The sequence below is a fragment of the Pseudochaenichthys georgianus genome, chromosome 3 (genome assembly GCF_902827115.2).
Source record: "Pseudochaenichthys georgianus chromosome 3, fPseGeo1.2, whole genome shotgun sequence".
Taxonomy (NCBI): domain Eukaryota; kingdom Metazoa; phylum Chordata; class Actinopteri; order Perciformes; family Channichthyidae; genus Pseudochaenichthys; species Pseudochaenichthys georgianus.
This window is the reverse complement of record NC_047505.1, coordinates 42,239,619-42,254,026: the sequence shown is the minus strand read 5'-3', so window position 1 is coordinate 42,254,026 and position 14,408 is coordinate 42,239,619. Positions and strand designations below refer to the sequence as shown.

The 14,408-nt window shown below is 40.1% G+C and overlaps 1 protein-coding gene across 1 annotated transcript in view; it reads right to left on the bottom strand.

The window, feature by feature from the left end:
- The window catches only part of smyd3 (SET and MYND domain containing 3), a 96,919-nt gene that overhangs the window by 49,924 nt on the left and 32,587 nt on the right, over positions 1-14,408 (bottom strand). The window contains exons 2-5 of the mRNA XM_071202706.1: positions 6,592-6,655; positions 6,403-6,510; positions 5,879-5,936; positions 5,519-5,667 (exon numbers count right to left, since the gene is read on the bottom strand). Coding sequence (XP_071058807.1) covers positions 5,519-5,667; positions 5,879-5,936; positions 6,403-6,510; positions 6,592-6,655 — 379 coding nt within the window. The remainder of the gene's footprint in view (positions 1-5,518; positions 5,668-5,878; positions 5,937-6,402; positions 6,511-6,591; positions 6,656-14,408) is intronic.

Sequence of the window (14,408 nt, the reverse complement as noted above, 5' to 3'; positions counted from 1 at the left end):
TCTGGCATTGGCCCTTGTCTCGCTGAAACTATATACAACTAATTTCAAAATCTACAATTTAAAAGACTTGAACTAAGAGAAAATGAATTCAGGAAGAGAAGTGATAGTCAGGCAGAAATAATTGAGTCTGAGAGAGCGAGAACAAGACACAGAGGAGCAGGTCTTGAGAGGAGTGTGTGTGTGTGTGTGTGTGTGTGTGTGTGTGTGTGTGTGTGTGTGTGTGTGTGTGTGTGTGTGTGTGTGTGTGTGTGTGTGTGTGTGTGTGTGTGTGTGTGTGTGTGTGTGTGTGTGTGTGTGTGTGTGTGTGTGTGTGTGTGTGTGTGTGTGTGTGTGTGTGTGTGTGTGTGTGTGTGTGTGTGTGTGTGTGTGTGTGTGTAATGGTCTCAATGCAGCAAGGGCTGATGCAGCATAACAATAAGTTCCCACACACATACACTCACAGACAGGCTTGTAAGTGCACAACAACACAAAATGAAGCACACAGTAGGGGTGTTACAGTATTAGATTTTCATGGTACCATAACCGTCAACTGTAATATGTCTCAGTAATGCAATACTAAACAAATGTTTTTATATATATATATATATATATATATATGTTTTTACACACGCATCAGCTTTTTTTGCTGCTCAATGGTGCATCCCTAACACGCACAGGTATGTATAAAAGTACACATAAATACACACACATTTACAAGGAAGGTAATTAGACATGCTTGCTAACATGCTAGCTTAAACACACACACACAAACAGACCCACACACACACACCCAAGAGGTGAATTTGCTTGAGGGAAGCAATAAAACGTGCCACAGCCAGATCTCATCTGTCAATGCTTATTGCACCACTGCAGTCTGACCAACACACACACACACACACACACACACTGAAGCAACGAAGCATCCAAAGACACACAACTGGCAAACATACATCCCACTGCAGTCTATCTGCATCACATAGCTGCACAGTGACACACACACACACACACACACACACACACACACACACACACACACACACACACACACACACACACACACACACACACACACACACACACACACACACACACACACACACACGTTTGTGTAACGACTATTAGTGTGCTGTGGAGAGAGTAGCTATTAAGATAAAGGATGTTTTTTATAGAACAAAACACTTTCAAAATGTAGAAGAATAGACCTCCAACACACACACACACACACACACACACACACACACCATAATGACCTATTTTGTTAAGCATACTAAACATTCCAAGTACAGAATAATAAACTCCTCATTTTTAATATAATGGAGACATTAAAGAGAGAGCATAAGGGGAGGAGGAGAGATAGGGGGAATAAGAAAGAGGGAAGAAGAGAAGTAAAGGGGCTGCATATGTAGAGAGAGAGAGACATGGAAAGAGATGTGAGGACAGACAGAGAAACACAAGGACAAGGACAGAGAGATACATGGACAGTTAAAGCAGAGGAGGGACGCAGAACACATTAAAACACGTCTGCAGAAACAGAGAACACAGCCAAGAGGTTGAAGAAAGGGATGAAGCCAAAATAAAGGCCTTCTCCTCACTGCTATCCATGCAATCACAGTGCCCCCTATTGGCAGGCTGTTGAATACCATTCTGGATATTGGCAAAAAACTCCTGTCACACTGGTTCTGTCTGTCTTTACACTTGTTATGGAAGGCACGTGATTGCTTTGGATGGTGCATGGGTAGGACATAATTAGGTACATGCATTTGAGTCTGTGTAAATGGTTTTGGGTTCTCGCTTACTTCTTACTTACTCTTACTCGTCCGACAGGGGTTCAGTATTAATACAAGACTGTTATGGCGTGAAATGTACATGGTTTGCCAGATTTTTACGTTTTGACACTAAACTCAGCAATTATCTGTTCATAAATGTTGTGTTGAGTTATTTTTGGGTTATTATTTGTACAGCCCATTTCTAAATGCAGTGAAAGTTATTTACAACCAAGTTCCTGCTCCTTTGTAATCTCTGTGTGACTACCTCCTCTTTTCTCCCTCCGTCATCTCTCTCTGTTCCCCTCTCGTTCTTCTCTCACACTAGTTATTCCTTCCTTTTTTCAATTCCATCCTCTCAGTGTTGCTCGCTCTTCATCTTACTTAGATTGGAGCAGAATTCCCATCGGTATCTTGAACCGCATTTAATCAGCAGCTTTCACGTTCACACACACACACACACACACACACACACACACACACACACACACACACACACACACACACACACACACACACACACACACACACACACACACACACACACACACACACACACACACACACACACACACACACACACACACACACACACACACACACACACACACACACACACACACACACACACACACACACACACACACACACACACACACACACACACACACACACACACACACACACACACACACACACACACACACACACACACACACACACACACACACACACACACACACACACACACACACACACACACACACACACACACACACACCTTTTCAACACAAGGCAGTTCAAAGTAGTAAGAGTTGCAGCGGACCTGCAGGTTTCTGGGAGTTTGTTCCAGATATTTGGAGCATAATAACTGAACGCTGCTTTACCATGTTTAGTTCTGACTCTGGGGACAGAAAGCTGACCAGTCCCTGAAGACCTGAGAGATCTGGATGGTTCATAGTTTAGCAGGAGGTCAGAAATGTATTTTGGGTCTAAACCATTCAAAGCTTTATAAACCAGCAGCAATATTTTGAAATCTATTCTTTGACACACAGGAAGCCAGTGTAAAGACTTGAGAACAGGAGTGATGTGATCCACTTTCTTAGTGTTAGTGAGGACTCGAGCAGCAGCGTTCTGAATCAGCTGCAGCTGGAGAAAGTTCTGACACATCCAGTCATTGATTTGTTCAATGCACTTACTCAGTGTTTGAATTGGAGCATAGTCTCCTGGTGAAATTGTTACGTAAATTTGTGTGTCATCTGCATAGCTATGGTAACTTATTTTGTTGTTCTTCATTATCTGAGCCAGTGGTAGCATGTAGATGTTAAAGAGAAGAGGCCCCAAGATGGAGCCTTGAGGAACCCCACATGTCATATTTGTCAACTCAGATGTGTATGTACCTATAGAAACAAAGTTGTTTCTGTCCTTTAGGTAGGATTCAAACCAATTTAGAACCATTTCTGAAAGTCCCACTCAGTTTTCCAGTCGGTCTAGTAATATGCTGTGGTCAACAGTGTCAAACGCAGCACTGAGATCTAATAATACTAACACTGAAGTTATGCCACACACACACACACACACACACACACACACACACACACACACACACACACACACATCTCATCCAAGATATTACACTCTCTCTTTCTCTCTCTAACTTTCTCACTTAGCCTCCATAAAGCCTAATGCATTATGGAATTATATATACCGTACTTTTCGGACTATAAGCCACGACTTTTTCCCCCCATTTTTTTTGTACAGCTAACGGCCACTAGGGAACCTCCTAAATCTATGGATTTTACAGGTAAAATTAACCACCTTTAAGCGGCGGGCTCCAGCAGGAAAAGCTGGAGGCCGGAAAAGAGTGAGACAGGTAGCGCGCCAAAGTAAAAGTGGAACCGAGGCAGAACGAGAGCAAGACAGACGGACAATTTAGCTGCTGCGGCTTATATGCAGGTGCGCTTTATAGTCCGAAAAGTACGGTATATGTATTATACAAAATCATGGAAACAAACACAGTATGTGTGTTGGTTTTGAGAAATTAAATTCTCCAGTTCATGCGCTGCCGAGATTCTCCTGTCACAAAAATGAAAGTAAAATACGAGACTCGGAGTCTGCTGCAACGCCAGTGATGTTCACTGTATGTGATGTTCACTGTATAGCTCATTGTGGGTGTCAAAGGAAGTGGTTTATCCTCAGTGGACCTGGGAAAACATTGGTCATGTAAAAGGCTCGTGTTTAGTCTGTCAGCGGCTTTCCAAACTTGCCATGTTAACACACTGATGTTTATCACATAATGTTGACAGGGAATGCCTTTTACAAATCTGAGCATCACCAAAGATATAAAACATTAAACCTGTGGTAGACATGAACGAAATATATCCAAAATATCCAATTTATTGAGATAATTTAGTGTGGACTGACCAACTGAAAGACCTTTTCAACCCAAAAACCTTATCAAAAGTGGAGTTTAACAATAGTTCTTTTGTTAAACTATCTTTGTTTAAAGTTCAAAACTAAGCACTGACATAAAAGTCAAATGCAAATCATGTTTTGGATATGGAAAAATCATTAGATGACCTAAGCTGATCTGAGTGAGAACATCAATGTCAGGAAGTTTAACGGTGAGTTAGGCTTATTAGCAACATTCATGTTTTATTGAAACGCCATTAGCTCAGCCTGACTGCTTTCAATTAGTAGTAAAATATACTAATAAAATCATTGTGATGGGAAACAATGCACACACAGACTTTTGTGGAAAACACCTCAGAGCTATAACATTTCAGAGAGGAGTCAGACATCTAACAGATGACAGAGCTAGACTGAAATCCAGGCAAACACATCCTTGCATACATAATGATTTGCGGTGTAAAGTCTACTGAAGGCAGCTGGTGAGTTTTAAGAAAATAAGTCTTGAGGTTGTTCTGGGAATACACACACACGGACATAATCACAGATGCTGGGGAGATCATAGACATGTGTTGGGGTCCATCTAAACGCAGCAGGGGATGCTAGAAGCAATAAACTGTTGCTTGTGTCTGTCCTTTTTGTGCAAGGGTAAACATGTGTGTACAGCCAAGGTGCGTACGTGTCTACAAACTATATTCAAAAACAAACATATACATATATATATTTATATGTATAATGCAACCTCCAGGTCTGAAAGTGAAACAAATACGCAAGTGCCTTTTAAACTTCATTCTTTCTAACGGCAAATCCACTGGTTGCAAAAAGTCAGGTTGTCTTTTTAAATAGGTAGACAGTTTTCTGATGAGTTTATGGACTCAACTGCTAGATTAAAGGCTCCGTTCATTACATCATGATTCATTTTGTAGATTATATTCCCCTTTAGAGTAAAATAATAATAATAATACATTTGATTCATATAGCAAATTTAAAGACAACGTCATCTCAAGGTGCTTCACAAAGCTATAGAAGCAGGATATAGACGAGAAAGCAGGATATGCTTTACGGCAAGGCTACATTGTCATTGACGATTCACTACAACGGTGTCACTACCACTACGACAATATCACAGCCTCTATGACAGCATTGTTAAGCATTTAGTTGTTCTTTAAAACAATCTTAGTGGTAAGTTAATTTCAAACAAGCCTGTTTTATGCTAGCAATACCAGCTAACGAGAGCTGGTCTCACCGGGTCCCGCTCCGCCCAACCTCTGCCCTTATGTCAAAATATGGTCACAGTGGTTGGCGTCACAGTGATTATGTCCAATTCTTATAAACAGTTCATGGATAACAAAACTCATTTTGCCTACCTTTGCAATGAGGCTTAAGGGTTCTTGGCAGGAAGGAGGCAGAGCTGAAGTCACTTCCAGGTCAGTTACCTCCTGTTGAAGGTACAGCTCTAACATGGAAGCCAGCTGAGACAGACCCTGTTTCTTCTGCTCCGACATGGAACTCAGGTCTGTCAAAAAATATAAACAATAAAGAAATCATCCGTCTGTGCCTGACAGCCTCTGACTGTGTCTAGACAGAGATGTAGCTTTGACACTGCCAGACACAGAAACACACTCAACTCTTTCAGTTGCCAACATATCTGCAGAGACCTGGCAGGTTTCTGCACAGGCATTAAACTCGTGCAAAACAGACACATATTCCCACACTAAAAGACTTACGTGATTCATGGTCCTCTAAAGTGAAGAGCTCCTCACTCCTGCTCTGAGATGGATTTAACTAAACAGAAAGAGGGCATCAGCATGTTACTATAGTTTTTCCATCTTTGTTACATATTATGAGCTGTACTACTAGAAACATATTGATGTTTAATTTGTTCAAAAAAACTTTTGGAAATGATTTACAGGTTCTTAATTATTGGAATTTGTTGTATTTTAGAAGCACAGTTGAAGCAGTTTTTTAAAAAGCAACATCATTGACTACACTTGAATATATGTTTGTGTATCCAAAGCAATATTGTGACTGCTATATTTTACAACTCTATTACATATCGCACATTTTCCTGACATTGTGCAGCAATATTGAGCTTGGAAGTTTACACATGACTATCCTGATAAATCCGAAGTTGCAAGGTTTTTAAAGGAAAAGCATCAATAGACAGCCCACCACTACTGACAAAAGGAAAGATATGAATACACTTGTATATTGTATCTGTCTTGAACAGGATAAAGCTCTGGAAACATACCAAGCCAAAGATGATTCTTGCAGCGAGACGGACTGAGTCAGTGGGAATTCTGGGTAGAAGGTTCTTCAGACATTTACACTCTCTCTTATGGCCAATCCATGCTTGTTTCTGCAGAAGAAGAGCATGTCATCAAATGGAGCATACACAAACACACTTTGATATGCACAACATAATACACATACACTATACCTGGCAAGTGGTGTTGCAGTAGCGAGCCATCTTGCACTGGGAGCACCGCAACAAGGTCTCCTGTCTAGACAGAGTGAAAGAGAAAATATTCATTCATTCTGCACAGATTGTCAACAGCGTCTCCACAAAGACACAAAAGCTGAATCACTGATATCAAAGACTCTCAAGGCCAAAGGTAGAACATGTTAAACAACTGAATTAATTAGTGAATTAAAATGTTAAATGGATCCAGCACTTTATATTTCTTGAATGACTGATGTCAAACTTTATAAGAGTTTGTATTCGACAGTTTGGGAGATATGCAAGCCGCTACACGACCAAACATATCGACTCAAGCATTCTGTCATGGTCTTGACCTTTTCCATGTAACAACCTTGTCTTATCCTTTCTATTTGCTTTATTAAGTTGACTGTGTGCATCCATTATCTAGTGTATCTACCTACCCATCTTCTTTTAGATTGACTAAGAGCAATACATTAGGTACATTCTCCTCACTGTCACAGCCGGTTAGTATCACAGCACTTCATGTGTCATGTGAGCGCATGTGTGTGTTTGCTGTGTGTGTCCACTTAGTGTGTTAATGTCTGCTTTTGTGTGTATGTGTGTGTTTCCTGCCTCCAAGGTCTGCTGTGTTTCTCAGAGTGACACTGATGTCCACTCCAGTTTGCCTGTCAGTCTGATAACAAGCCGGAGCATAGCAGTGTCTGTCTGCTTCACGCAGCCAATTAAAGGCAGGGGGAGAGCAACACTGAACACACACTCAAGATGCCATGTGAGTCACAGGAGCTCTGTCAGAGTGTGTTTGTGCAGAGGTCGATTCAATCCTTGCAGAATATACACATTGATTTTGAGCTTTCTATATATTTGTTTGACAGAAGAGACTGATTGATAGATCTTTATAGGGGTCGTTAGGTCCAAATAATCTATGATAAAAAACAGAAATGTATCCGGAAGATAACACAAAAATGAAAAAGAGATCATAGCTAAGAGAGAAAAGGAGTTAACGATAGATAAACATTTGTTTTGCATAAACACTTATATGCAGACACCCCTAGTTGCAAACAGAAGAAACTTGAGGCTTAAAACGTACGTTTTTTTGGCTTAAGACACAGTTACTTCCTGCACTTCTTCTATACCATTAATAGTAATACCATTTATATGACAAAAGGGGGATTGGCAGAAAAATTCTAAAACATTTCACACGCAGAAATAAAAGCAGGGATGTGGCGATTTCATTGGGTGGGCCAGACACCACTTGACAAGGAGGATGCTACATAAATGAAGTTTTCAAGTCAATAACCTTGAACCTTATCTCTGTATCAACATATTGTTCAGCCTTGGGTTTCCGTACTGCTTGATAATCAGTGCTTTAATGAGGCAAAACCTGAAGAATGCTCAGTAACACAACTTTGTTAAACATGCTCATTCTATGTCACTGCAATTCAGATTTACAAGAACCAAAGAGTAGCAAACCAGGATGCTTGGCACTTTGCATTCAATTTTGGGTGTGTGAAGGATTTCTCTGCATTGCTAATGTCATTACAACATTAGATTATAAGCATGGTTGAGTCAGGGGTATCAGAGGAGCCCCGGGCTTGTTTGGCATTAGCTCACAACCAGCAAGAAGTCTCTCTGTGAGGTTTATCATATGATAAGAGAGAGAAAATGATATAATATTCTTAATTAAATCTGACAATGGATGGTGTTATGAGCTTACACGCACACAATTAGGTAATGGAGAACATGCGATGATGGATGTAAAGACATTAGCATAGGGCTTATCGTGCTGAATATGTGACATTTGATTAGATTGGACATACTTATAAATGACATTTTAAGAAGCTTAAAAGGCATATTAGACATATATTATGAACACACTCAAACAGCGCAGGTCTGACAGAAGGCTGTTGCCTGTTAATGTTAGCGTCAGAAGTGTTTCATATGATGGTTTATCACTAAGGCACCAGACTGGACTGTTGTATTTGGCTCGTGGCCCTCACAGGCTTCAACGAGTTTCCACACACTGTTCTCTCCGTCTCACCCTTTTAGTTTCTGTGATTTACAGCTTTCCTCTCCCTCCTCGTCCTCCTCCATTACCTGTTCTTACCCTCCTGTTGTTATGCCCCTGTGCCTTATTTGCAATGACCTTTCCAGCCTGAAACCTAATTGTTAATTTATAGTCTCACCTTGAGACGGAGGTACAGGAAAACACAGCTATTCTTGTCAGGTTGAGACCCTCCAGAAACAGGAGAGCCACCCACGGTTTTAAGAAACACATGCCTGGAGAATGAGACTCAAAGCAATAACAACAGATAGAAGCAGACCAGACGTGAACACGACAGGTTCTGTGCAGCTTCACAGATGAACCGAGAACATAACTCAGACACTACGAGACGGCGGCTCACATCACGATCTGCCAGCTGCAGGAAGTCCATCCATCTTACACTGACACAGACAGGAAGGCTATACTTTCTGTACTTGTTCCCTGCAGCTTAACTCAGTGGGAAATGTTGCTCCCAGGAAGCAATCTCATGTGTAAAGAGCTCTACTGTGTTGACGTTTATGTCGTTTAGTAGATTTCCATAGCTTCTACAATGCTTTATACCTGTCAAAATGCCTTCAAGAGTTATTCCAAGATTAACATCAACCAAAATAACGGTCACGACAGAATATAATTAATTATATCAAACAGCTAAAAATTCTCTCAACTACTGTAATGACTTTAACGTGTATTACCATGTCTGTGGGGATCCATGCTGAAACGCATGTAAGGTGATGGAGCGAAAAGAGATAAACAACAAATCTTTCAAACAAAATGATTGAATGGTACATAGAAAAGGAAACTACATTCAATAAAGGAAATCCAGGGGGGGTTGGGGGCATTGGGATATATTTTTTTTTAATCTTCTGGAGCAGAGAGAGGAGCTGTGGACTATTGTTATTGATTAAAGGTGGGGTAGGTAAGTTTCAGAAACCGGCTCGAGATACACTTTTTGTTATATTCCATGGAATGCTCTTAACTCCCGATAGCAATGAATATCTTAAGTGCTTTGACAAAAAATCCATAAAATGTCATCTGTAGAAGCCGTAATACTGTAAAAAGTACAACCAACGCCCTACCTGCCTGTCAGCCTTCCATCGGGGCACAAACTTATCTCGTGCCCTCATTGGTCATGTGCGCGTTCGTGTGTGTTGGAGGAGGGGCTCTGTGAGGAAGTGGCAGATTTTCTCCGGTTGTGTATTTTCAAATTCTAGCGATCTCGAGCCGGTTTCTCAAACTTACCTACCCCACCTTTAATGCATCAGTGTTTCTTAGGGTCAAAAACACTAAACTCACAACTTAGAATGAAAGCAAGTAAAAGAGCACATGTTCAATGTGAAAAGTGACAGTAGATATAGATTAGTTGCAATTTGGTGCTTTATATAAACACCTTGAATTTCAGGGGGGGCACGAGACCCTCCAAGTCCCTCCAAGACAATGGTAGGGGAAACACTGAATCATATATACGTTAGGATTTAGTTGATCATTATTTTGCATATAAATGTTAAATCAATATTTATTACCTTTGTTTATTATTAGAAAGAGAACAAGTTTTCATTTTTATCAAAAAGTTATTAATTTTTAAAAAAATTGGGGGGAAAAGGCATACAGGAGGTTAACAAAGAAATGCTGGCTTGTTATAAATATTATATACATTTATATCATTTGCAAAAGGTTTCTGACCGATAGGGACGTGCAAAGTGATGATTTCTGCCACAAGATGATAGAAATTATATTTTGCCACTCTTATTAAAATGGGGAATCTACCACAGACCGGTATAGGCGAGGTTGCAAATCTTTGAGCTGGACAGTTTTACGGCAATATCGAGTGAACAGGAATTCTGCATCACTGTGATGAACTTGATTTGCAGGGTACCTCATTTACTGGATCTGCCAAAAAATCTGACATCCCATAATGTAATTTTATTTGTATCGTTTCTCCAATTCAGTTACCGGGAAATGTAATATATCACAGATATGTACATCTATACCACTGTCATTGCTTATTGAAATAAAATATGGATACACTGAGAGGAGAGAGACACAGGCTCCAATACTGTTACACATAGTTACCAAACCACATTAATGCACAGTTGCACCACAGCAACTGTTGTTATGGTGACTGCCTCCAGGCTGATAAGCTCTCAGCATTTCCAAGGTATCCACTCAAAAAACACACACACACGGCTGTATAGATATCGATTACATGATTCAGGCATTCCAGGAGGACCGCAAAGGTTATATCTTGGCGAAAAATAATTGAATATTTCCTGTCAGGAAGGGTTGTATGACACTCATGAAAACAAATATTTTTGCACTTCTGTCCTTGCAAGCGGCAACGTATAATTGTGACACACTTATGTGGATTATTGGCAAAATATATCAATGTGATTTCCAGACCATCTAAACTCTCAAACGATTGCTCCAACGCAACAGAAGCAACCACCAAAACAAAAACACAATTTGTGTTATATCTTGTAGTCCAACATTTCAGCCAAATGTTCTTCCAACTGACTGCGTCTTCCTGTCTTCCTTAATCCTGAAGTAAGCAAACACCCACACACATTCAGTGCATTTCACACACATTCAGTGCATTTCACACACATTACTTCTTGATTCAAATAAATGGAGATGACTCTGTTTAGGCCCCCAGGCGATAGCTAACAAGAGTTCAGAACATACGCTGCTACATACTGTACAGTAAATACATACCGTATGAGACGTGCACTGATGCCACGCAGGCCAAATATAGATGTGGACAAAAACAACAGCGCAAGACGGATCAAAATAAACCGCAAAAGACGTCAAGACATATATTCCATATAGCCTTCGTCATATTACTGTGTGCAACAGAACCATATTTTGTTCAATAGGAATACTGATTTTCATATCAAGGTTATGATTTCTAGCATTAAGCATAACCGTCTCATCTTTGGCAATGTTTTCTCAAAGTCAACTTTAATGTCAATTTGTCTGTGTGTTTGTACAGACAGAGATCAAAATAACGTTTCCAACAATCCCGAATACAAAATACAATAATACAAATGTACAAAAATGTATGAATATGTATATCCTCTACAATCAACAGACACATTTACAAATATGCACACATTAAGATAAAACACAACAATCAATACAAAATCAAATCACAATCTTAGGGAATGTACATAGTGCAAGATCTCATAATGTTTCTGTACTATTTCTCCTTGCCTCTCGTTCCCTCTCTCTTTAGTCCTGCCCCTTTGCTCCCTGTGTCAGATGTTGTGTGCAGTGATGGTCTTCTAGATGGCAGGTCCATATTGGGTCTGCAAGTCCAGAAGAAAAACTAATGAATAATATTAGATGGCTTTCATTAAGAACATGCAAAAAGGCTGAATTAAAAAATAGACACATACTCTTTCTCTCTGCAGCCCCTCCTCTTCTCCATGTCAAACTCTCTTAAATGTGTCCTTTTTCTGTCATTTGATCTTTTTTTCTTTTATGCCCTCCTTCACCTCTTTCAAAAACAGTTTAGAGTATCAATACATCATTTAAGTCTTAAGTGTGCCTTTGAGGGTTCCAGCTACTCCAATGTAAGAAATTAGATCCTTTTTTATGTAATATCTTTTGACTTAGTTTTGACAAATTAAGCAATCACCCACATGTCACCTTGGGTTCTAGGAAAATGAGATGGACATTATTCAAAATTGTTTAACATTTTATTGACGAAATAACCCACACATTCATAGGCAATGACTATAACCGATATGTGTAGCCTTGCCTTTATCAGAATCACTGTAACTATTTCTCTGGACATGACAAGGACACTTATTCTTTCCTTTCTTTGAAATGTAATTTAATTCAATGTAACATGGAGAAGCTTTTATTTTCTTAGAGACAAAAGGCAGGGAGCTCTTAGATTCAACATACTGCATCATCAGTTATTGCAAAGAACATTTTATTTTTTATAAATAACTGGTTGCTTTAACATGATGATCTACTAAAAAGAGCTTCAGTGTAGTTTATAAACAATAGTTTTAGTTTTAGAGCAGCAAGGCAAGTCCCTGTTATGAGACAATCAAATTATACAATTCCTTCTGTGGGTATATGATGTCCTATTGTGTATATAGTCAGTGTCCATTTTGTTTTTCTCCTCAAAACAACAGCTGTATGTTTTTTTGACCTTGCAAATTAGCCAATTCTGAAGTTTTGCAAAATGTCAAACATGCAGTCACTATCAACTTCAATAATTAGGCCTACCTCAGCATGTCTCTGAGTCTGTTGGCGTGCGTGCGTGCGTGTGCTATTGGATGCTGTGCTGCAGCCATGAGAGAGATCTAGCTCTGTGTTCATGTGTGTGCACGCTTGTGTATGTTAATAATTAGTGGGGTCCTCTTTTCTGGGCTGTCCGGTCGTGCCCGAGTGGATTTTCTCATTTCCAGAGTGGCAAACACAGCGTGGTACAACTCACTCCCACGTGACAGGTAATGGTGTGCGAGTATGGTAAGTGAATTACTGATAAATATCAACATAAATCAACTGCAGCATTCCTGATGCTTCAAAAATGGTTACTTCTTGTTTCAAAGGCAATCCACACAGAAACCTGTGCCTGGGCTGCTTGAGATTTGTTTATGGGAAAGATCCAACTCCTGCGAACTCCTCATGCAGCAAAGCAAATTCCAGCACAGACTCTCTCTTTGCCAACATTTCTGTGTAAAATATGAGACAATGTAAGAATTATAATTCAACAAACGAGCTTCCTGAAGGGACACTACTGCCATCTAGCGTTGCGTCTACTCTCTGATGGTCCAGACTAAACAGCACTGAGACGCTCAGTACACTGCAGACACCCACAGCACAGCTACACATCAACACCTGAGCTTAGTTTAAATTAGTGACTGGCATGTGGAGCTCTCTCTGTGTGTGTGTGTGTGTGTGTGTGTGTGTGTGTGTGTGTGTGTGTGTGTGTGTGTGTGTGTGTGTGTGTGTGTGTGTGTGTGTGTGTGTGTGTGTGTGTGTGTGTGTGTGTGTGTGTGTGTGTGTGTGTGTGTGTGTGTGTGTGTGTGTGTGTGTGTGTGTGTATGTGTGTGTATGTGTGTGTGTGTGTGTGTGTGTGTGTGTGTGTGTGTGTGTGTGTGTGTGTGTGTGCGTGCGTGTATCCCAGCTGTGCAGCGTCCACAGCCATCCTGGAAACCTTGCTGTGCTGTTAATGATTGTTTAGAGGATGATTCATCGACACCTGAGGGGACTCGTATGAGAGAGGCTCCTTATTGCTTTATTATCCTGATGATAAGAGTACATGTGCACACAATTACCGCCTCAGGGGAACATCTCCCATTGAAAATAAATGTTTTCTGAGCAACAAAAAAAGACAGAATCAGAGGGAAGAAATACCAATTTGCTTCATAGCAAACAGGTGTATATGGCCCGATTTTCCATAGTTCGGGGCTGTACTTTGAAGATATTGTTTTTTCTACAGATGGGACATAAACAAGGATATATGGTTATATATATATATATAGTTAAAGTATTGAAGAGCTATTCTCCAATCCTATCGTCTACTACTACTACTACTACTACTATACTGGTAAATAGAATAAACTGGACAAATATGAGCACGCAGTTAAAAGCATTGAAAGTCAAAAACATAATTAGAATTTGACTGAATTATGCAAGTTGAAAAGAGGATTCATAATCTGAGTAGGCTGCAATAAAGGACTTAATAACTTGGGAGTCCTAGAATCAAACAGTAGATCTGAAGTTGTCTTTAGCTCTGAATTAAAAGGAGCATGGCTGA